General features: G+C 34.0%; 2 protein-coding genes and 1 pseudogene across 2 annotated transcripts; 2 read left to right on the forward strand and 1 right to left on the reverse strand.

Moving 5' to 3' along the window:
• The first annotated feature begins 5,675 nt into the window (after window positions 1–5,675).
• On the forward strand, window positions 5,676–5,813 carry LOC143584478 (U2 spliceosomal RNA; annotated as a pseudogene).
• A 648-nt stretch (window positions 5,814–6,461) lies between these two features.
• On the forward strand, window positions 6,462–7,934 carry LOC143584467 (protein DESIGUAL 2-like). Its single transcript, XM_077066516.1, has 3 exons — window positions 6,462–6,887; window positions 7,300–7,505; window positions 7,588–7,934. Exons 1-3 carry the CDS (start codon window positions 6,768–6,770, stop codon window positions 7,823–7,825), a joined length of 564 nt encoding a protein of 187 aa, XP_076922631.1. The 5' UTR covers window positions 6,462–6,767; the 3' UTR covers window positions 7,826–7,934.
• Window positions 7,935–9,718: 1,784 nt separating this feature from the next.
• On the reverse strand, window positions 9,719–11,164 carry LOC143584468 (oxygen-evolving enhancer protein 3-2, chloroplastic-like). The gene is made up of 3 exons (XM_077066517.1): window positions 10,823–11,164; window positions 10,032–10,327; window positions 9,719–9,898 (listed from the first exon to the last, which is right to left on the reverse strand). Exons 1-3 carry the CDS (start codon window positions 11,121–11,123, stop codon window positions 9,800–9,802), a joined length of 696 nt encoding a protein of 231 aa, XP_076922632.1. The 5' UTR covers window positions 11,124–11,164; the 3' UTR covers window positions 9,719–9,799.
• Between the last annotated feature and the right edge of the window lie 11,611 nt (window positions 11,165–22,775).

The following is a 22,775-nucleotide window of genomic DNA, read 5'->3' on the forward strand; positions in this document are numbered from 1 at the left end:
GGGTGGCCTTCCCTCATGGCTTGTATCCGAGGCTGCGGGAACAGGCGGAGTCCTTCACCATGGGAGGCATTTCCTGCGGGACCAGCTTGCATACTGCGCGTAAGGACGTCACGTCTCTGAGCATGGTTGGTCCTGCGGATCCAGTTGGTCTCTGCGCAGACGTCCCTGTTTAAGGTGAGTCTTGCTGGTCCAACTGGGCTCTGCTGGGACCTACCTCTTCACAAAAATAGAGCAGCATAACACTCTTTAAAGTTTAATCTTAATAGCTAAAAACAAACACACTGACAAAGAAAGATTCAATTTCCAACTGCTTAAAAAAAATCTAAAACAAATTCAACTCAAAAGAACATAAGACTGGATATGGTAAAATCAAAGAGTAAGAATATGAGAAAAGCAATCATTGGCACGCATATGGAAGATTTACCTTATCAACAAAGAATAATTGTTCACCATTGACATCTACTTGAATATTACATATCATATCTGAAGAAAATATAGATATAAAGCTGTTTAATATGGTTGATGGGATATTTAAAAATAATGCATGGGATTTTGGGTGCTTGTTAATGAAGGAATAGAGGAGTGAATGAAAGCACAGGGGATGAATGTCAAAGCAGGGAGAAATGCAGACAATGAGAAGCATCCAACTTCATTTATTAAGGTGCTTTTAAACACCACTTGAGGTCCTCTTTTTGTATTTCTTTTACTTTATTTTTTTAATATATCATTTAAGTTATTAGTTTTCTGCATTAAAAAGGCATTTTATAAAGTTTAATAATAAAAAAGTTTAAGGTCTTTTATTAATGGGTTTCGAAATGCTTTCTTTCTTTTTCTTTAAAATTAATTATTGCTAAAATATGCTAATAAGAATAACAACCAATGTGTGTATATACAGACACGTACACATACATATACGGGATAGATCCGGAAAAAATAGACTTTAGCGTGTGGAGTATGTAAGAAGCATTAAAACAATTATATTAACACTAAGTTTAACGTAATAATAAATACTCTAATTTAAGCATAATTAGTTCGATGTTTCTTCCACTCTTTAGGTTAAAAACAGTTTTGAACAAACAGACGTAAAAACCCAGTTAAAGGATTTGCGACAATAAACTTTATAGGTTGGTCGAAATAGTAACACGTTGGTGGTGGCCTTGATGAGTAATTGCTATATGCAGATCTTAAAAAAGTTATGTTTTCTTTATAACAGCAGCATTAAAACGAAAATCAATGATATGCTAGCAAAGTCTAACGAAGACAAGCTATTTATCTTAGTCCTATTTTTTATCTAGTTAAACGAAATAGTTATAATATCATCCGTCGTCTTTAAAAGTGGGCATGTACCGTAATCCATTCTTTTCAAAAGCGATCAAATAACCACGTAAATTAAGACTCTTATAGGTTTGGTACTTGAGTTAGGTTTAGAGTTGACATCTAACAAGGGTAGAAGATAACTTGATAAGTAGTTGGACACTTTTAGAGAGTGGAAGTGGGAATGAAAAGTGTGCCCAATAAAAGTGAAGAGATTTAAGGAGAAAAAGAAATATGAACGTCTTTTATTTTAATACAATATTAATTTGCATATTTCTATACTTATATATATATAGAATTAAGTAGAGTAATTATATATACAAGTAAAGTAATTATGTAATTATATATACAAGTAGAGTAATTATGTAATTACATAATTACTCTACTTGTATATATAATTACTCTACTTGATTCCTACGTTTAGCACGTTAATTTCATTTGTATATGATCCAAACCCATATTAATTTGTGTATTTCTATATTTTTATATATATATATATATGGTATAAGAGAACGGTACCGTTAAATATAAGCATAGAAAGAAAATATATAGAAAAATTTCCATACCAGACTTTATGTTAATATATATGTACCAACTAGGTTAGTGTTCCATGTAACACATGATAAAATAATATCGATGACCTATGAGTCAATTGCTCATCAAACCGATACAATTATCCAGGACCCATAACCTTAGCCCACCCATACCACAAAACATGCTATATAGATATAGAAAGCCCAGAAGCTAAAAGAAAAGGTCTTTTAAATATAAATAATTTAATAATCGATAACAAGGCATATATGTCCAAGGTATGTTCAAAATTTGACTAATAATTCTGGCTTTTTTCCGGCAATTATGCGATGGTGGAGGTGGCCTCGTACCAAATTTTATCTGACTATTTAATTGGATAGAAATATAAAATTTGATGACTTATTTGACTTTTAAAGTGAGAGATCGGCACATGCTTATCTATTTTTGTTTTTGTTTTTTTACGGAAATAGGGAATTTCATGTACTAAACAAAAGGATCCAATTATAATAGAGAGGTGGGTAAGCGGGTAACAAGCTGCATCACCACCCACTTTTGAATGGCAAAATCGATGCTACCGAAAACAAATTTATAGTTCTTAGGCCTTGATAAGTTACTGTGCATGACCCGCCGAACTCTTTTCAGAAACGTAATAACTTCGGAAACAAGATACACAAATGTATCAAATCTTTTTTTCATTTATACTTTTGAAAAGTGATGATAAATAAACGAACGATTGACTTCGACAAGTCAATTGGGAAACAACCAGCTAAATCTATGAAATTTGGATAATAAATTGATATTGTTTTGAGGATTCTAATATTTAATAGTATTCCATATTCATATCTTTGTCTCCGGGTTAATTATTAGACCATCTCCGTTGGTGAACTATATTAGGGTTGGTTTGCCACATGGATTTAAAAAAAAATCAATATTTTGCAATCCCAAGTCACATACTGTTTGCTACATCAACCCAACTCACAACTAGTTTACATATTAGTTTATTTTTGAACAAAGTCGCATGTTCATATCTTATTTATCCTGCTTGTTCTTATTAATTTTCTTTTTTCTTTGTTTTTTTAAGCTTTAATTTCACTAATAATTTAATTTTTCGTTAATAACAGTTAACTTTTAAAAAATATAAATATAAAGTCACGCTTAACTTTTTATTGTGAACAATTTAATATAAATTTTATAAAAAACATAGATACTTGAAAAAAATTATTTTTTTAATATAGTTCGTACGGTTTTTGGATAGAACTTATGTAATTTGTATCATTTGTAAGTGCAATTTTATTTTCATGCTACGATTGTAATTTTACTTATCTACTTTATAAAGGATGTGATGAATATAAATATTTTAATTTTTCTAAATTAAATATATATTGCTTATTTTTAATAAAGATTTTTTTTGTTTCTAGATACTTTTAATAAAAAAGCAACAATGATAAATTATAAATTTATATTTATTTAATAAATAGTAGTTAGAATAGTCTTAGGGTATATTTGGTTGAAGGTAATGGAATGAATGAGAAATGGAATGAGAGAAGGAATGGAATGAACAAGGGAATAAAATGGATCATTACCATTCCTTTGTCTTGTTTGGTTAACCTATAGGAATGAAATAAATTATTACTTTACTAGGTTAGAGCCCATGTTCCACACGGGTGAAAAATATAATAAAAATAAAAAATGATTATATGTAAAATAAATAGAGAACGATGAACAATCATAAATGGTTGTGTTAAAGAGATATGAGAGACAATGCCATATTTTGAATTATGAAAATGTTAACAATTAAATATAATTTTGGTTTTATACTTGAAGAGAAATCATATTTATATATGTTAAGTCAAAAAATCAAACACAATTAATATTTTAGTGGAGTTGGTAAGCGCATTTGGTTTGAAACATGAGGTTTTGGGTTCGAAACTCGTATCACACAATAATATATTTTTCAAAATTTTATAAAGCCTAAGGGTCATGGGTTATAATAGGAAAACGGGTCATGGGTCATAATATAATAGGGAGTAAAGTGTCATTTTCGTCCTTGTGATTTGGCAAATGATGCGAATTTAATCCAAAAAGTTTATTTTTTGCATATGGACCCTTCACGTTTCTCAATTCTTGCCAATTACATCCAAATCACTAACCTCGTTAAATTTAATCGTTAAGTCAGGGGTAGACATGTCTTTTCACTATTTCTTTATTATATGAGTAAAGTGCCAAAATCGTCCCTAAGGTTTGGTCATATTTGTGAAGTTCGTCCAAAAATATTTTTTTCGCAGGTAGACCCTCGATTTTTCCCAATCGTTGCCAATTTCGTCCAAATTGTTAACTCGGTCTAAATTCAACGTTAACTTATGGCTGTTACTGTCCTTTTTACATGTTTGTTTACATTATTGTTATTATGTGTTTGTTTGATGACATATATAACATTTCACGATTCTTATGTTTGAATCCAATATATTATCCGTTTGTTTGTTCTTTTTTATTTTTAGTCATATAAGGGGTTAGGTTTAGGCCGTTTAGCTCAGCGTAATAATAATAATAATAACAATGTAAACAAATATGTAAAAGGACGGAAGCACCCCTGAGTTAACGTTAAATTTAGACCGAGTTAACAAATTGGACGAAATTAGCATCAGTTGGGAAACATCGAGGGTCTAATTGCGAAAAAAAATATTTTTGTACGAAATTAGCAAATGTGACCAAACTTCAGGGATGATTTTGGCTCTGTACTCATGTAATAAAGAAAGAGTGAAAAGACATGTCTACCCCTGAGTCAACGATTCAATTTAACGGAGCTAGTGATTTGGATGTAATTGGCAAGAATTGGGAAACGTGGAGGGACCATATGCAAAAAATAAACTTTTTGGACTAAATTCGCATTATTTGCCAAACCATAAGGACGAAAATTGCACTTTACTCTATAATAGGAAATAGTGACATGGTGTAATGTCTAGTTAAATGTCATGTGGACAACTTGTGTTGCTCTAATAGTATAGTTAGATTAGATTTTGTTTGGTATAAAAAAATTGTATAAATGAAATAGAAATAATAAAAACACTTCTATCTCAAAACAATTTTTGTTACCAAAAAAAAAAATCTGAAGTGGCGACGGTGGTGGTGTTAGCTCTGGCGAAGAAAATGGTGGTGGCAGTGGCAACGGTGGTAGTGGGGGTGGCGGTGATAGCATTGGTAGTGATGGCGATGATAGGGTGGCGGCGACGGTGTTGGTGGTCAGGCAGTGACAGTGGTGGCAGTGATGGTCAGGTGACGGCGGTGATAATGTTTGCGGTGGTTACAACGACGATGGTCGCGGCGGCGGCGGCGGGTGGTTTCGTTGGTGGTAAGGTGGTGGCGGTGGCGACGGTGGCGGACAGGTGTTGGTGGTGGCTATGGTAGTGGTGGTGGTGTTGAGAAAGTAAGGTGAAGGAGGAATGAAATGAAAAAAAGAAGAGGGTGGGAGGGAATGGTTTTGATGAAATGGGATTCCATATGTAATTGATGATTCAATTCCATTGAGCAACCAAACGTCACATCTTTCATTCCCACGCTATGAAGCATTCAATTCCCCCTATCATTTATGCATACCAAACGCTACCTTATAGTACCACTATCAGATAAATGGGACTAACGGATCCGGCCAAGTGGGTGGGAGCATTAATGCCCGTAGCTTGTATAAGGGCCAAGAGGGCCAAGAACATTACCTGGGTTAATTGTTGTGGAAATTGGGAATTAATTCCAAATCGATAAAATCATCAGTACTCCAACAAGAATTAAATAAGTAATAAGAAATATAAAGCAATTGAAAGGATACTACTCATACCTTAATTTCTTGGCCTTTCGGCTAAGATCAAGCGTGGTATATGCTTTTAATATATGATATGTGAGCTTCTCTGATAGCTTACTAGGTTTTCATGCATTGCCTTGGTCTTACACTATCACCAAGGCTTGGCATACCCCACCAACTAAACACAAATGCAGGTGGTGTGGTGGTAAGATTGTTGGGTTACATTGCAACCCTTGGGATACGAGTTTGACCCTTGGGGAGGCTGATATTCAGGCTTTTGTCATTCTCACTTTGGTGAGATGGTAAGGTGGTTAGTGTGCATATATTTTTTACAAGAGACTGTTTTTAAGTCGACCCATTTCAACTATAACCCGTTCTGACTCGAGACCCGAACTCGCCCGACCTGACCTATCTACAAGCATAAAACAATATCTTCAATTTTAGCAAATAAATTAATAAATGTAAAAAAAATAAGCATTCCAAAGGCTTTTCACTTTTCTTTGAAAAATCAAAGAATTCTTGAATTCCAATAAAAATGGATTTTGATCGGAATTAATTGATATTCCAAGCTTATCTCTCATCCAACCAAACACGCTATACCATAAATTCCAATTCCTTTTAATTCTACAAATTTCGTTAACCAAACACGACCTAACAGTACATGGTTGTTAAAATACTTGCTAACCATCACACAAAGAATATCGGGCGTTAACTATAAGATGATATTATCAAAATCTGTTTACTTATTAACAATCAGATTACTACGTAATACTTAAGCTTTAAGTTAACTAGTTAATTTTATTCGGTAGTCTCATGCAAAAATGAAACACCTTGAAACATGAATGATATCGAAGCTTACAAGTTACAACAAAGCAAACCAGTTAGGATAAGAAAAGAAATTAAGAATAAAGACCACTTTGAAGACAAAAGATGGCTTTCTAATTCAATATGCAGTTAAACCTCATTCACTCTTCCGCCATCTACTTTATTCAGATTCTATATCTTTTATGTTTTCACGTTCCCCCCATGATCACCATCTCATGACCATCGCCTATAAAACCCTCCTTGTGTCTTCGATCTCTGCAACACGATCATACGTTTTTCTTAAAAGCTTTTGTACCTTCAAAAAATGGAGATGAAAGGACAAAGCGCAGGTCAATACAAGGTCCCTGTGGTTTGTTTGTTGATCATACTTTTGGATCTTATAGCTGGAATACTTGGCATTCAGGCTGAGGTTGCTCAAAATGAGGTATGTCTCTTATAACCGTATTTAGAGACGCCAATTTCTACTCATTTACCTCCAATTTACTCTTTGCTTAATAGTAATTACTATTAATAGCCTAATGGTATCATGGTTTGTGCTAAATATGTTCCTTCATAAATGTTTTGAGGGTTTGAGTTACAAATAGTATATAAGTTTGTAGAATTTGTGAATTATCGTTCTTAAAAAAAGTTAATATTGGGTTGGTTGTATTTAACTTCCAACAATTGTCAAAGTCACTCAAGTAAAGACATAATCGTGTTTTACATTCTTATTTTATTTGCCAATCATGTAAAAAAATTAATAAACACCATACACAACTTTGACTCGCCCATTTTGCCACCTCAAGCTCAAGTGCACCCATAATAAGTTAATAACTACATTTTGTGGAATTTTACAGGTGCAAAGTTTGACTGTGTGGATCATTGAATGTAGAGATCCAAGTTACAAAGCCTTTAAGTTAGGATTTGCAGCAGTGGTTCTCTTGGCATTTGCACATGCCATCACAAACCTACTCAGTGGCTGCCATTGTGTACAGTCTGTTGAAGAGCTCGACGTTGTCTCGTATAATAAGCGGTTGGCTTTCGCCTCCCTTGTTCTTTCATGGTACTAGTTTTGTCTCTGAGTTTTTCTTCTACCTTAAAAGTACATATAGAAAGAGTGATTAAAACTTTAAAACTTGTATCAGGATCACACTCATTGTGAGATTCTCCATGCTGATAGCTGGAGTCATGGAAAATTCTGGTTCAAGAAAATCTTGCGGAGTTTCACACCATCGTAATCTCTCTATTGGCGGAATTGCGTGTATTATTCACGCAATGTTTGCAGTGTGTTATTACATATCTGCCACGGCGATTGATCGAGAAGAAAAGAAATTGAACCCGACGATGAACCCTTGTGGTCTGGTGAACCAGCCAGCACCATAGAGACCTGCATGTGTTGAATTATCATTTTTAGTTGATTTTTGTATTTTTGATTTGTTGAGTATCCTTATTGGAATCTCTATTGTCTCTCTAAAAAGGGACATTTCTCTTTATTTTATATCTGTAAAATTTATTTAACCTGTTACATCCCAAGATATTGTTCTATGTCTATATTATTTTCTTCTATTCTTGAATTACAAACGACCGAAATGATTGAAATGGATAGAGGTACAAATCCAAATTTTAACCGTACCATATTTAAAATTTCATATATAGAGATTCAGTGTTACACAATCTCTAAATTTGAAGATGGAGATATAGATACAGATGGAGATTGAAATAAAGAAAAAATATTGATAAAGTCTCTAGAATTTAAAGATGAAGACTCATGTGAATGATATAGAAAGACATATTTTGTGCTCTAAAAAGATAAGATTAGTTTCTAAATTCAGAAGTCCATAATCATGATCTACGTTCTCTTACACCAGATTTCTTAAAATCATTAACATCCGTTATGGCGTGTTTGCGTATTTACCCTTTTTAATCTTCCACTGCCATTGAAGGTGGATTTGGTTTGAGGTATTTTGGAGTTTGGGTCTGCTCATTCTTCGGATACCAGAAAACGGAAGGTGATCCAAGCGGTTTTCGGTATCACTAGCTTTTTGGTTCCTTTAGAAAAGCAGGAACAATGTGATTTTCAATAACAGGCGCGCTTGAGAGGTGACAATCTTGGATGCAATCAAAGAAGCAGCTCTCCTTTGTTTTAACGTTAGAACAGATGTTTTGTTAGTACTATAATTTCCTGTTTCTTTTCCTTGGTTCACTTTTGGGGCTCTTTTGCTTTGTTCCCTTTTTGGGCTTGTTTTGGGCCTGCTATTAATAATATAGCCGTTCAAAATAATAATAATAATAATAATTACCGTTTTACAATCTCAGTAGTTTCATGATTCTCACATAGCCTCTAAATAACTCGTGAACTACTTAAAAACGCATCGATTTGTTAAAAGCTTAAACCGAACCGAGGTTAAATGAGAGGAACCCCATTTGAAAAGCAAGCTGGAAATGCCAAGGTCAGCTGACATATAATAACTAAATTTTACATAATTCTTTTGAATTAACTAGGAAATGCCGAGGTCAGCTAACCTTTTTGCTGACATTCCCGGCGAAGCTCATAGCTAACACATGTTAGCGACAGTTCTCAAGTATCCTAGTGACACTTTGCTGAATCTGTTAACTAGCTTCTAGTGATACTTGCTAATAACCCAGGTACTATTTAGCGACACTACTCTTGTTTTAGAGACCCTTCTCTGTTTTTAGAGACCCTTCTCTGTATGTAGTTGTTTTGTCTTTACCGACTACACACAATGGAACTCGATTCTATATGGTTTGCACCGACCTATGTTGACTTGTAATGATGAGGTTAGGTCAAACGAATGTCCCAGGACATATATCAAGGAATGTGATCAAATCAATTAATTAAGAAAGAACAAATCATGCTTGGTCAATATGTTGGAGTGGTTACTTCCATACAATTAGCTTGCATATAATTTGTATTTAACAGTATCCCTAGTTATTAGTCATTGTATTGTATTTATATCTCTCATTATAATTGAACAATTTGTGATTTCATAATATATTTTAAACGTTAACAACATACATCAATTGAAGTAATTTTAACTTCCAGTAATGATTTAAATTCAATTTCTAGTTTAAATTCTATTCTTCTAAATATTTCAATCGAATTTCAACTGTATAAATAAATTATATATGAACCAAACCGCACTAGTGTGCGCTCAACTGAATTTGCTTAAAAAAATATTCTCCAAATGATTTCTTACGTGATTGATGATGTTAGTGATGTATCATAGGTTTGTTCTTTATCAGGTTCAATTCACCGGAATAAAGTTATTTGTCGATTGAAAAATTAACAACATATTTTCATCACATCAACAATGAAACATAACAAGATCAGTTTAATTAACCTAGTTTCGCAAGAACATCATTAAGACTAGATACAGCTGCAGCGTAACTCTTCTCAGCATCAGCCGGGCTTTTGATCTTTGCCGCTTGGTCCAGCTAATTCCAACAAAACGTGTAAAAATGTCACTATACAACTTACAGAAATGTGTTTCTTTACATTTTTTATTACTATACAAAGCATTCTTTAAAAATGTTAATGATAATTGGATTAAGGAGGGATAAAACTTACATCTGCCACATCTTGGAAAAGCTTTGCAGTGAGATCTTTGAGTTGTTTCTTCTCGTCCTTTGGCTTAGCGGCAATGATGGTATTGAGGTCAAAGCGAAGGTATTCTGACTTCAAACGAAGATCGTTCTGGACATAAGGCCATGCCTTTTTGTCAATAAACTCTTTAACATTCACGATCTCTTTTGCTGATTCCTTTGCACGAGCTGCAGCCTCGGTTGGCGACAATGGCTGTAGGAAGAATCGGTTCTTTAACGGCAAGTCAAGGTCCCTTGGCTCATCGGAGTTTAAGGTTCCGGCTGTCAATAAACACGTTTTCAGTATAAGATCACTTGGGTGAAACCCATGTATTACACTATTACACGAGGTTTCCAATTAAAAGTTACATATAACAATAAAACAATGGAAAGTTAAGACTAGAAGTAATATAAACAAAATATACAATTAATAGTTAAATTATAATTAATTACTAATTTAGACAATTTATTATTTCATAAATTTAATATAATTAGTAATTGCCAATTTAAGTTAGGAAATATGTAATTTATATAACAAATAAGGTGTTCTCAAACTTATATAAACGATGTAATTACTATTAAGAAAGTTTAGATATATATAAAATAAAAGAGAAAATGAAAATGATTCAAACTGTTGAAATTGGAGTTCTATTTTTATTTTTTTTTTATTAAATTTCAACTCATTTTATTAAAAAGAAAAAAAGGTAGTGTTTATATCGATATAGAAATAAAAGGCAAATGAGCAACAAGTTGTATTTGTTGTTGTTGGAAACCTACGAAGTCCACCAGAGGGAGGTGGTGGTGGGCCAAGCTTGATGGGTTTAGCATCGGCAAGCACGGCCTGAACAAAGGAACCAGAGGCAACCCCAGTAGCAATGAGCCCCAACATTGCTCTACGGCTAGTCTCGGTTTCAGCCTGTCCCTGTTGGGCTCTTACAACTAGCCCGGTTCGTGCAACACCAACACGGCTGTTCCCAGTCGTGGTTACACGGGTCGAGCCATTGAGCTGGAGACTACCTTCAAAGACAGCCACAGAGGAACCACGTAATCCGGCCATTGATGCAACAGTTTGAGCCATTTGTTGTGTCTAGTTACTTGTGTTTTTGCTTCTCTTTGTTTGATAATTTTAAATGAAATGGAGAAAAAGAATATGTGATGGGTTAATGCCTTATCTTTGAAATGCATTATTTTGGATGTCATATGCTTTAGGCCAATGAAACTTCGAATTTTTAGCAACATGGATGAGGTCTTATATCATTCCATTCGGATTTGGACACGTGGATTTCAAATGAAATAGTGTTAGACAACACACGTTGATCAATCAATCAATCAATCAATCATACCCAGTAAAATCACACCGACAGCAGAGCTATAGGTAGGGTCTGGGGAGGGTGGGATGTAGGCACACCGTACCTCTATCCAAAGGAATAAAGAGGTGGCTTCCAGAGAGACCCTCGGCTCTAAGAACATGTGTATGAAGCAAAAAAAGGAAATCAAAGTTTAACAGTTATATAAAAAACTACTACTAATTATAATAATATTAATAATAAGGTCACAGTTTAACCGCAATATAAAAGCTAATAATAATAATAATAATAAAATATGTAAGGGAAATACCATTATGGTATGTGACCTAAATAAGTTAAGTCTAAGCCCTAAGGTATTCAATTCTCTCTAAAAATCCTTAACTTTAATTCTACTTCTCCACGAATTCCTATCCTCAACCATGTCCTCGGAGAGGTTTAGGTCTATCAAATCATGCCTAATCCTCTCATCCAAAGTCAATTTCGGTCGTCCTCTACCCCTCCTCCCCTCTATAGTAATGTTTTCTACGGATCTAACAGGATTCGTCGTCTGTCTTCTCTTTACATATCCAAACCATCTCAATCTCCACTCTCTTATCTTGTCATTACCAATATGAATTTTGTAATATGAATTTTATTAATTACCAATATGAATTTTGTAATATTGGATTAACTTTGGTTGAGTAAATGTCATTAGTTATTAACGAGTTAGGAGATGTAGTTTGACTCGTTTAAGCTAGTGGTTATAAAGGTTTTTAAACTTGTTAAATATGATACTATTAAGTATTATATTTAGTTTGGGTGTGACAAAGTATTATATTTAATACTATTTTAAGTATATAATAGGTTTTGGGCTTGAATAATATAACCAGATACATATAATCGTAAATTGGTTGAGCTCAAGTTTGAAAGTCAACATTGAACCAAAATGGAAGTTAAAAAAAACGGTTTGTTCCATCAGATTTTTTGGGATTATTATTCAACAGAGGCAATTTTTCTAGGGCACACACCAGAAACTTTCTCGCAATCAAATTCGTTCTTGATAATTCTTAGTTTTATGCGATAAAACATTTGGAGTGCCTCAAATCGAGTTTATCTGAGAGTGATTCCTATCACGAATCTAAGGAAATCCAAATGGCCATTTAATTCATTCAAGGAAGTTATGTTCTTCTATCAGATATACAACAATGCATGCGGTTAATAATACTCTTATTTGCAGTTTTGCACTAGATAATACTTCCACTTGCAGTTGATTTAATACTTGCCGGTAAAAAACAAAGTTGATCAATACTTCTAGGGTAATGTCTTTGGCTAAGATATTATTTTTAAAAGGGGATTACTCTATAAAATAGCAACCAGGTTTTGAAATTGTTTCGATCAGGTTACTCATAAATTATTTTGTTCCAATCAATTTACTAAAGTTTATTTTATGTTCCAATCTTAGATATTTTTACTTGTATAGCATGTTATCTAGGTTTTTTTTTATTTTAAAATAGTTTTGACATTGTATAATATTTCTTTAAAAAAAATTAATATTTAATAAAATTTGAGAAAAATAATTTTTAAACCTCAAAAAAAAGGACTGAAAAATTGCAAAAAATAAAAAATCTGGAAAATTGTGAAAAATTACAATATAATTAATATGTTTCTATTTTGTTATTTTTATTTTTGTATCGAAGAAATTAATAATTCGACTATTAAATATTTTAATATCATCTAATTATCTTTTTGAATTTTTTCTAAAAAATAATAGTTTCTTATAAAAAAAACCGTAACTTAAATATTTCTACTTTCTTTTTTGCCATTTTTTGCAATTTCTAAAAAGTAGTTTTCTCAATTTTTACTAATTTTTCAGTTTTTAATAAAATATTTTGCAATGTTAAACTATTTAAAAATTAAAAAAAAAACTAGATAACCTGTTACTCAGGTACAATATATAAGATTGAAACAAAAAGAAAACTTTAATGACCTGATTGGAACAAAATATTTTATGAGTGACCTAATTGAAAAAATTTCAAAACTTGGTTACTATTCTATAGAGTAATCCCTTTTAAAAAAGAAAACTATATAGAAATATAATATAACTTTCGAGAAAATAACTATTTGTGTTAATGGGGTTTTAGGGCGGGTGCACGTTATGCCCCTAAAAATCAAAATGATACAATTGCGTCCCTATTATTTGAAAGCGGGCACACTTTTGAGTTCCTCAGGCTAACGCTCGTTCAACGGAAACCGAAATAACTGTTTATACCCTTATGTAACATTTATTTTGTATGCCTACTGTATAAGGCATTCAGTTTGCGACCCTCCATTCTCATCTCCTCCATATCTAACATTGCCACCGCCACCACCACTTAACATTTCATATATATTGTTTTTATCCGTTTGGATGCATTAACTTAATAATTAACTCCATATCAATTCAAGTTTAGTTTTTTATTGGTTCCTATGTAATTTGGTCATTATTAAATGTAATCTTTGTTCTCACTATATATATGCTTTTGACAAAAATTTTTGAAAGAAAGTGATAAAAACCCAAATCCCTTTTAAAAAGTAATCCCTTTTAAAAAAGAAAACTATATAGAAATATAATATAACTTTCGAGAAAATAACTATTTGTGTTAATGGGGTTTTAGGGCGGGTGCACGTTATGCCCCTAAAAATCAAAATGATACAATTGCGTCCCTATTATTTGAAAGCGGGCACACTTTTGAGTTCCTCAGGCTAACGCTCGTTCAACGGAAACCGAAATAACTGTTTATACCCTTATGTAACATTTATTTTGTATGCCTACTGTATAAGGCATTCAGTTTGCGACCCTCCATTCTCATCTCCTCCATATCTAACATTGCCACCGCCACCACCACTTAACATTTCATATATATTGTTTTTATCCGTTTGGATGCATTAACTTAATAATTAACTCCATATCAATTCAAGTTTAGTTTTTTATTGGTTCCTATGTAATTTGGTCATTATTAAATGTAATCTTTGTTCTCACTATATATATGCTTTTGACAAAAATTTTTGAAAGAAAGTGATAAAAACCCAAATCCCACGAAGATCAAAACTTTCTCCTTGAAATTAATTAGTTCCATAATTCATGCAAATCAAATAATGTCAAGTGTCACCGGCACTATTCATACCCACAATAATCTTTTATATAATACTGGTTTGAGGCCTGTGTATTACACGGATAGTTGATAAAAATTTTAAACTTTAGTCATTAAGTGAAATATATTCAACAAAATGATCATATATTATTAATACAATTACAATTTATACTAAAATTGTTGGAATTACGTATGCCCGAGACACATACTTATACTAATGTGGCTAACTGTGTTTGATCCAAGTCGGGTCATACCCAATAACAAGCTAGACGACACCAAATGTATTCTTTTAGTGATTTGATCATTTAAACGAATACCGAACACTACTTGTTTAGAAAATTGGTTTTCTAAACAAACAAACTTGAGGATTTAAATAAATTATGTGGATAATTTGTTTATATAAATTAATTATTTAATTGGTTAAATAATTATATAAATGTATGTGCATTTTATGAAATGAGTTTTATAAAATAAATTGGAGATGTTTTAATGGTTAAAACAAAAGTAAAATAAAAAAAAAAAAAAAAAAAAAAAAAACCGGCCACCCCATGTGGGTGGAGGTTTTGGTCCAACCAAATGTTTTGTCCTTTTGTGTTGACCATTCCTTTATATCTCCATTCAAATTACATGCATTTGGGTCTTGTCCCCTTCTTGGATTCTCAAGTAAACTTTTTGAATTTTTCAAACTCTTTTCTCTCTATACACCCCACGGCTCATTTGGGGATTTTGGGAGAGCTTGGTGAGCTTGTTTAAGTGTTCATAAATCCTAGCAATCAAGTTGGTGTTGTCACAAATAGCTTGGGGTATCACTATCTTGAGGTCTTCTTCTTTGGAGGCTTGCCATTCATCCACCATCATCTTCAATATCTTACTTATTCTTCTAAAGGTAGAAGAAGGTACATTTACATTTTGTGAGCATATTGTTCTTGTAATTTTGATCCTTGTTCATTGGGTTTTGATTTTAACATAATGGTATGTTCATAACTAGATTTAAAATCTAAGCTTCCGTTGCGTTTTCTAGTTAAATATGGTTAACTTGACTTTGATAAACTTGTATAAAACCCAACAATGGCATCAAGAGCCGGTTACAAGGACTTATGCTCCTTGCATGTTCATAGATTTCGGGTTTTTCATGGGTGAAAAAGGGGTCCGAATTTTTGGTGGATTTTACCCCATGGTTTTGTAAGATCTTGACATGCATGCAAAGATCTTAGGAAACCATTATTAACATTTGGATGTTGAAAATATAAAAAAAAAAAATATATATATAAAATAATTTGGGCCGTAGCCTCTTGGGGGGGGGGGGGCCGATTTTATTTGGTGGTTTTGGGCATTGGTTGCTTAGGTTGCATGCTTAGAACATTTGGTATGTTTGGATGTGTCATAACCGAAACCTAGACCTTGGATGTGTTGTTTGTGTATGTTGATTATGTTTATTATTCAATATGGTTGTAATAATTCATAATCTTAGGCTTGTGTAATTTATTTATTCATAAATTGGTTTGTAATAAATAGATTAATTGCATTTTCCTTTTTTAGAAAAATATGTATTAGGATACATTTTGTAAAAAAAAAAAAAAAAAAATTTTGAAGATGCAAGTTTTGGTGGATTTGGGCCTTGGGCCGAAAATTTTGGGCTTATTGGGCCTCACCGGCCCATCATGGGATTCAAGCCCATTAGGCCCATAAATTTCACTCTTGGGCCCAAGAAGACTTTTGGAAGTTTGGAGCCCATTAACAAGCCCAACAAGAACACAACAACTTGGAGAGGATACTTGAAGCATTTGGATGCAAGATCAAGTGGGAGTCAACATTCCATCCTTGTGTCATGTTTTGTCCCTTAGGTGTGACCTATGACCTATACTTGTTTCGGCTAACAAGTATGGTCAAACTTAGCGGTTCTCGGTTATGACTATATTTTGCATGTGTATGCTTGGTTGTTTGTTTTACTTTATGTAATGTGTGGTTGATAGATATTAGGATATCCAAACCGTCACATAGGAACGACAACAAGCATAAAACGGGTTCTAATATATATTTGGTAATATCACGTCAATTAGTTTAATTAAATGGGTTTATTAAAACTAAGCGATTACTCACATATAATAAAATTGGTTTTATTATAACTAGAACCTTGAAAATTGGTTTTCAAAATCGCCATATTTCTAAATGCATGTTAGGATATGGCATAATGTTTTTCATACTAGAATATTGTAAAACTTAAAAATCCCTTTTTCATAATTACCAAGGAAACAAGTCTAACACCATCCTTTTGTAAGACACTTAACGTATTAGGAAACTTTAAATGGGATAAAGGTCACCTAACCATTTTAGAGCAAACTAATATACTTAAGGTAATATTAACATATTTGTGGGATAAAGGTCACCTAACCACTTGTATGTTAATCTTACATGTTTATACAAGTAGGACGACTTGAATTGGAAACCATGTGATAAAGGTCACCTAAGCATGGGGTCCAATGGTGTTGATGGGATAAACATGCCAACACGAAATAAGGATTTCGAATGGTCCCATACCTCTAGAAGTTGCAAAGGGTTGCAATTGTCAAGGTTGACTACCTTGTTAAATCAAATAACGGGATAAAGGTCACCTAACCGAAATTTGATTTATCGTTGGATTCTAGAATTTAATTATTATTTTAAAATTTGGAATAAAAGGGTATTAATAATTAAATTGTTTATAATACTAAAATAAAACTTTGTTAAATTTTGTAGATGGCCGCTAACAATGCAAACACCTCTACCCATAACACCCGTAACCTATCCTTAAGAACCATCCTTGAAAAGGATCGTCTAAACCATAATAACTTTATGGATTGGTATCGCAACTTAAGAATAGTTCTCAAACAAGAAGAGATATCATATGTCTTAGACGATCCCATTCCCGACGAGCCTAACGTGGAAGATGAGGAGGCTTATAACGATTGGGTCAAGTACACCAAAGATTCGGTGCAAGCCTCTTGCCTCATGTTAGGGACTATGATTCCCGAAATCCAAAAGGATTTCGAGCATCATGGGGCATACGACATGATAACTCAATTGAAGGAAATGTTCCTTCAACAAGCTAGAGCGGAACGTTTCGAAACGGTTCGAGCGTTTCATGCATGTCGTATGGAGGAAACCCAAAGCGTCTCATCTTATGTCCTAAAAATGAAAAGCTACATTGAAAAGCTTCGTAGGTTGAATTGTCCCGTATCTAATGAGTTGGCTACGGATTTGATCCTCAACTCATTAACCAAAAGGTTTGAAACTTTTGTCATGAATTATAACATGAATGGATGGGACAAAAGCATTGGTGAGCTTCACGCAATGCTAAGAACGGCCGAAGCGGGAATGGGTAAAAGGGTTTTACCCGTTCTAACAATCAATGAAGGGAAAAGGGGACATAACTCCAACCCCAAAGCAAGTGTTGCTAAGGGCAAGGGCCACGTCCAAGGAAAGGGAAAGAGGAAAGCCATCACGCCCATCAAACCGAAGGAAAAGAAGCAAAAGGTTGCGGCGCAAGATCCATGCTTTGAGTGTGGAGAGATAGGTCATTGGAAAAGGAATTGTCCGACCTATCTCAATGCGTTAAAAGATAAGAGGGATGCGGGGCATACCTCAGGTATTATCTTTACTATACATATTGAACTAAATGTTATTTCTTCAAATACATGGGTACTTGATACCGGATGTGGAACTCACATTTGCAATTTGTTGCAGGGGTTCAAAAGAAGTAAACAACTCAACAAAGGGGACATTAGTCTCTTTATGGGCAATGGAGCAAGAGTTGAAGTCCAAGCCCAAGGAGACTACTTGTTAAAGCTTCCAAGTGGTTTGGAAGTAATTTTGAAGAATGTTTTGTATGCTCCTAAGTTAAGGAGAAACATTATTTCCGTGTCTCTTTTAAAACAATGTGGCTTTGATCTTAAGTTTATTGATTATGATATTCATGTTTTGATGAATGGCATATTTTATTTTAAAGCTATACCCATGAATGGTATATATGAAATAGATCAAAGTGGTATGTCACATAATAGTTCAATGTATAATGTCAACACCAAGAAACTCAAGAAGGACTTGGGTGATTCCTATCTTTGGCATTGTCGCCTTGGACATATAAGCAAGAATCGCATGCAAACTCTTCGCAAGAGTGGTATTCTAGAAACCAATGAGTTTGATTCATTTGATGTATGTGAATCTTGTTTACAAGGCAAAATGACAAAGCAACCCTTTAATAAAACTTTTGAAAGGTCAAAAGAATTATTGGGTATCATACATTCGGATGTATGTGGTCCTTTTAGACCAATGACTAGGAATGGTGAAAGATACTTCATTACCTTTATTGACGATTATAGTCGATATGGTTATGTGTACTTAATGAAACACAAAGATGAAGCTTTTGAAATGTTCAAAGACTTCAAAACTGAAGTAGAAAGACAACTTAAGACAACAATCAAAGTACTTCGTAGTGATAGAGGAGGTGAATACCTAAGTGGTGTTTTTCAAGATCATCTTAAGAGTTGTGGAATTATTTCACAACTTACTCCACCTGGAACACCACAACATAATGGTGTGTCTGAAAGGAGAAATCGTACCCTATTAGATATGGTTCGATCGATGATGGCTAGAAGCACTTTACCTCTATCATTTTGGGGCTATGCTTTACTTTCCGCTGTTCGCATATTGAATATGGCTCCAACCAAGAAAGTGGAGAAGACACCTTTTGAAGTATGGCATGGAAAGGCTCCATCGCTATCATTCTTAAGAGTTTGGGGTTGTGAAGCTTATGTAAAGCAATACACCCCAAACAAATTAGAAGTCCGATCCACTAAGTGTATCTTTATTGGTTACCCTAAAGATGATATAGGATATTACTTTTACGATCCTAGTGAGCAAAATGTTATTATTGCTCGAAAGGGTAAGTTCTTGGAAACTAAGTTCCTTGAGGAAGGAACTAATAGTAGAACAGTGAAATTTGATGAGGATCAAGAATCACAAGATGATACACAATTGGTTGATACTAGCACTCAACAAGAGGTTGTTGAAAGTGATCAAGTGGTTGATCAAAACACACAAAACGTTCGCAGATCTGGTAGAATTAGCAATCCACCTGAAAAATATGGATTTTTTGTAGAAGGTTGCTACGTGGTAGATTCGGATGAACCGACCACATACCGTGATGCAATGTCCAAGAATGATTGTGACAAATGGCTTGAAGCCATGAACGTTGAGATGCAATCCATGTATGACAACCAAGTTTGGGAATTGGTTGAACCACCACTCAACTCCAAAGCTGTTGGAAGTAAGTGGGTTTTCAAAAGGAAAACTGATATGCATGGAAACTTGGATACTTATAAAGCAAGACTTGTAGCTAAGGGTTTCACTCAAACTCAAGGGGTTGATTATGATGAAACTTTTTCGCCTGTGGCAATGCTAAAGTCTATTAGGATATTATTTGCCATAGCTGCACATTATGATTATGAAATTTGGCAAATGGATGTCAAGACCGCTTTCCTAAATGGATATCTTGAGGAAGATGTCTATATGGTTCAGCCTGAAGGTTTTGTCGATCCAAAACATCCTAATAAAGTATGCAAGTTAAAGAAATCAATCTATGGATTGAAACAAGCATCTAGAACTTGGAATCATCGTTTTGATGAAGAAATCAAAAATTTTGGATTCATCAAGAACGCTGATGAGGCTTGTGTGTATAAAAAGGCTAGTGGGAGTATAATTACCTTCTTAGTATTGTATGTCGATGACATTCTACTATTTGGAAATGACATTCCAACCATGGAAAGCGTTAAGGCTTGGCTTGGAAGCAGATTTTCCATCAAGGATCTTGGTGAAGCTGCCTATATTTTGGGAATAAAGATCTATAGGGATAGGTCAAGGCGCTTGATAGGTTTGAACCAAAGTACATACATTGATAAGATCTTGAAAAGGTTCAAGATGGAAAACTCCAAGAAAGGTTTTGTACCTATTCAAAGAGGGACCATATTGAGTTCAGCTCAATGTCCAAGCTCAAAGGGTGAGCAAGAGACGATGAAACAAATCCCATATGCTTCTGCTATAGGATCCATCATGTATGCGATGATATGTACTAGACCGGATGTGTCATGCGCTTTGAGCATGACAAGCAGATACCAACAGAATCCAGGAGACAGTCATTGGATGGCTGTTAAGAGCATATTGAAATACCTTAGGAGAACTAAGGATATGTTTCTGATATATGGATCTGGTGAGGAGGAACTCGCTATAAAAGGTTACACGGATGCGAGCTTCCAAACTGATCGAGATGATTCTCGATCACAATCTGGGTATGTGTTCACTCTTAATGGAGGAGCTGTCTCTTGGAAGAGCTCAAAACAGGAAGTGGTAGCATTGTCCACTACAGAATCAGAATACATCGCCGCTTCATTGGCAGCTCAAGAAGCTGCATGGTTGAAGAAATTCATTACTGATCTAGGGGTGGTCTCTTCCATTCAAGACCCCCTAGAAATCTTTTGTGACAACGAGGGTGCGATTGCACAAATCAAGGAACCTCGTTCGCACCAAAAGACAAGGCACATAGAGCGGAGATTCAACTACATAAGGGATGAAGTTGAAAAGGGAAAGATATGTATTCGCAAAGTTGGAACTGATCAAAATCTTGCGGATCCATTCACGAAGCTCCTAGAAAGACCTAAACATGAGCGTCATGCGAGTGGCTTAGGACTTCGATATTCTAGTAATTGGATTTGATCTATTTTGTATTAAAGTTTAAAAGACTTTTGTAATTTAACTCTTTTATATGATTATGGAATCTTGAGTTAAATTCTAATTTTGCATGTTTAATCCATGAATAAGTTATCTTATTCTAAAAGTCCGTAGTCGATCACATTTGTGGGAACAAATATGAAGCAAGACTATTATGAACTAGGTTTGGTGGATATTCATAAGAAATGAATATGGAGCATAGGTTTGCTGCCAAAGTTCATAGATATTTGTGGGATACAAATATTGGACTGACCCGCTCTCAATATTACTACATGGAGTCGATTGACTTGATCATTAGTAATCTTGAGTAAAGGAGAATTTCATATTATCCTTAGACCTGAGATGTATATTGGGTCTTGATTTTCACCAAGTATTACACTTTGACTCTCCCCTTCGCTATTCGTAAAAGATGGTACATAAGGATGAGCTCAGGTGGAGTATAAAAGTGATAGTGAGAGGCGTATACAGTCAAGAAGGAATTTGTTCCTCTTATGTGTTGAGAGTTTAGATGTCTAAGGCCTGATAAAGTTGAATTGTAAAGAGAATGATCGCCTATGTCTCTTAGATCCAACATGACATCTAGTAACAAAGGGATATAATGATAGATTCACCTAAATCATATCAAGTAAGGAACTTGAAGGGATGATGTTATTGAATGGCACTTCGTCAAACACATTAGGGGTGGTGAACTGTTGTTAGGCGGTATTCACCACTTGCATTAATTTTCTATGTATCTCGTGCAAGTGGGAGATTGTTGGAATTACGTATGCCCGAGACACATACTTATACTAATGTGGCTAACTGTGTTTGATCCAAGTCGGGTCATACCCAATAACAAGCTAGACGACACCAAATGTATTCTTTTAGTGATTTGATCATTTAAACGAATACCGAACACTACTTGTTTAGAAAATTGGTTTTCTAAACAAACAAACTTGAGGATTTAAATAAATTATGTGGATAATTTGTTTATATAAATTAATTATTTAATTGGTTAAATAATTATATAAATGTATGTGCATTTTATGAAATGAGTTTTATAAAATAAATTGGAGATGTTTTAATGGTTAAAACAAAAGTAAAATAAAAAAAAAAAAAAAAAAAAAAAAAACCGGCCACCCCATGTGGGTGGAGGTTTTGGTCCAACCAAATGTTTTGTCCTTTTGTGTTGACCATTCCTTTATATCTCCATTCAAATTACATGCATTTGGGTCTTGTCCCCTTCTTGGATTCTCAAGTAAACTTTTTGAATTTTTCAAACTCTTTTCTCTCTATACACCCCACGGCTCATTTGGGGATTTTGGGAGAGCTTGGTGAGCTTGTTTAAGTGTTCATAAATCCTAGCAATCAAGTTGGTGTTGTCACAAATAGCTTGGGGTATCACTATCTTGAGGTCTTCTTCTTTGGAGGCTTGCCATTCATCCACCATCATCTTCAATATCTTACTTATTCTTCTAAAGGTAGAAGAAGGTACATTTACATTTTGTGAGCATATTGTTCTTGTAATTTTGATCCTTGTTCATTGGGTTTTGATTTTAACATAATGGTATG

The sequence above is a fragment of the Bidens hawaiensis genome, unplaced genomic scaffold (assembly GCF_021521415.1).
Source record: "Bidens hawaiensis isolate Kalapana, Puna unplaced genomic scaffold, B.hawaiensis_p1.1 tig00033132_1, whole genome shotgun sequence".
Classification (NCBI taxonomy): Eukaryota; Viridiplantae; Streptophyta; class Magnoliopsida; order Asterales; family Asteraceae; genus Bidens; species Bidens hawaiensis.

What these genes read in the sequence shown, in the direction of transcription:
- LOC143584467 (XM_077066516.1), top strand. Translation starts at nt 6,768, where the DNA reads ATGGAGATGAAAGGACAAAGCGCAGGTCAATACAAGGTCCCTGTGGTT. An exon ending in CTGAGGTTGCTCAAAATGAG is followed by an intron (nt 6,888 to 7,299) that starts GTATGTCTCTTA and finishes GGAATTTTACAG; the next exon opens with GTGCAAAGTTTGACTGTGTG. An exon ending in GCCTCCCTTGTTCTTTCATG is followed by an intron (nt 7,506 to 7,587) that starts GTACTAGTTTTG and finishes AACTTGTATCAG; the next exon opens with GATCACACTCATTGTGAGAT.
- LOC143584468 (XM_077066517.1), bottom strand. Translation starts at nt 11,123, where the DNA reads ATGGCTCAAACTGTTGCATCAATGGCCGGATTACGTGGTTCCTCTGTG. An exon ending in ACCTCCCTCTGGTGGACTTC is followed by an intron (nt 10,328 to 10,822) that starts GTAGGTTTCCAA and finishes GTTTATTGACAG; the next exon opens with CCGGAACCTTAAACTCCGAT. An exon ending in TTTTCCAAGATGTGGCAGAT is followed by an intron (nt 9,899 to 10,031) that starts GTAAGTTTTATC and finishes TGTTGGAATTAG; the next exon opens with CTGGACCAAGCGGCAAAGAT.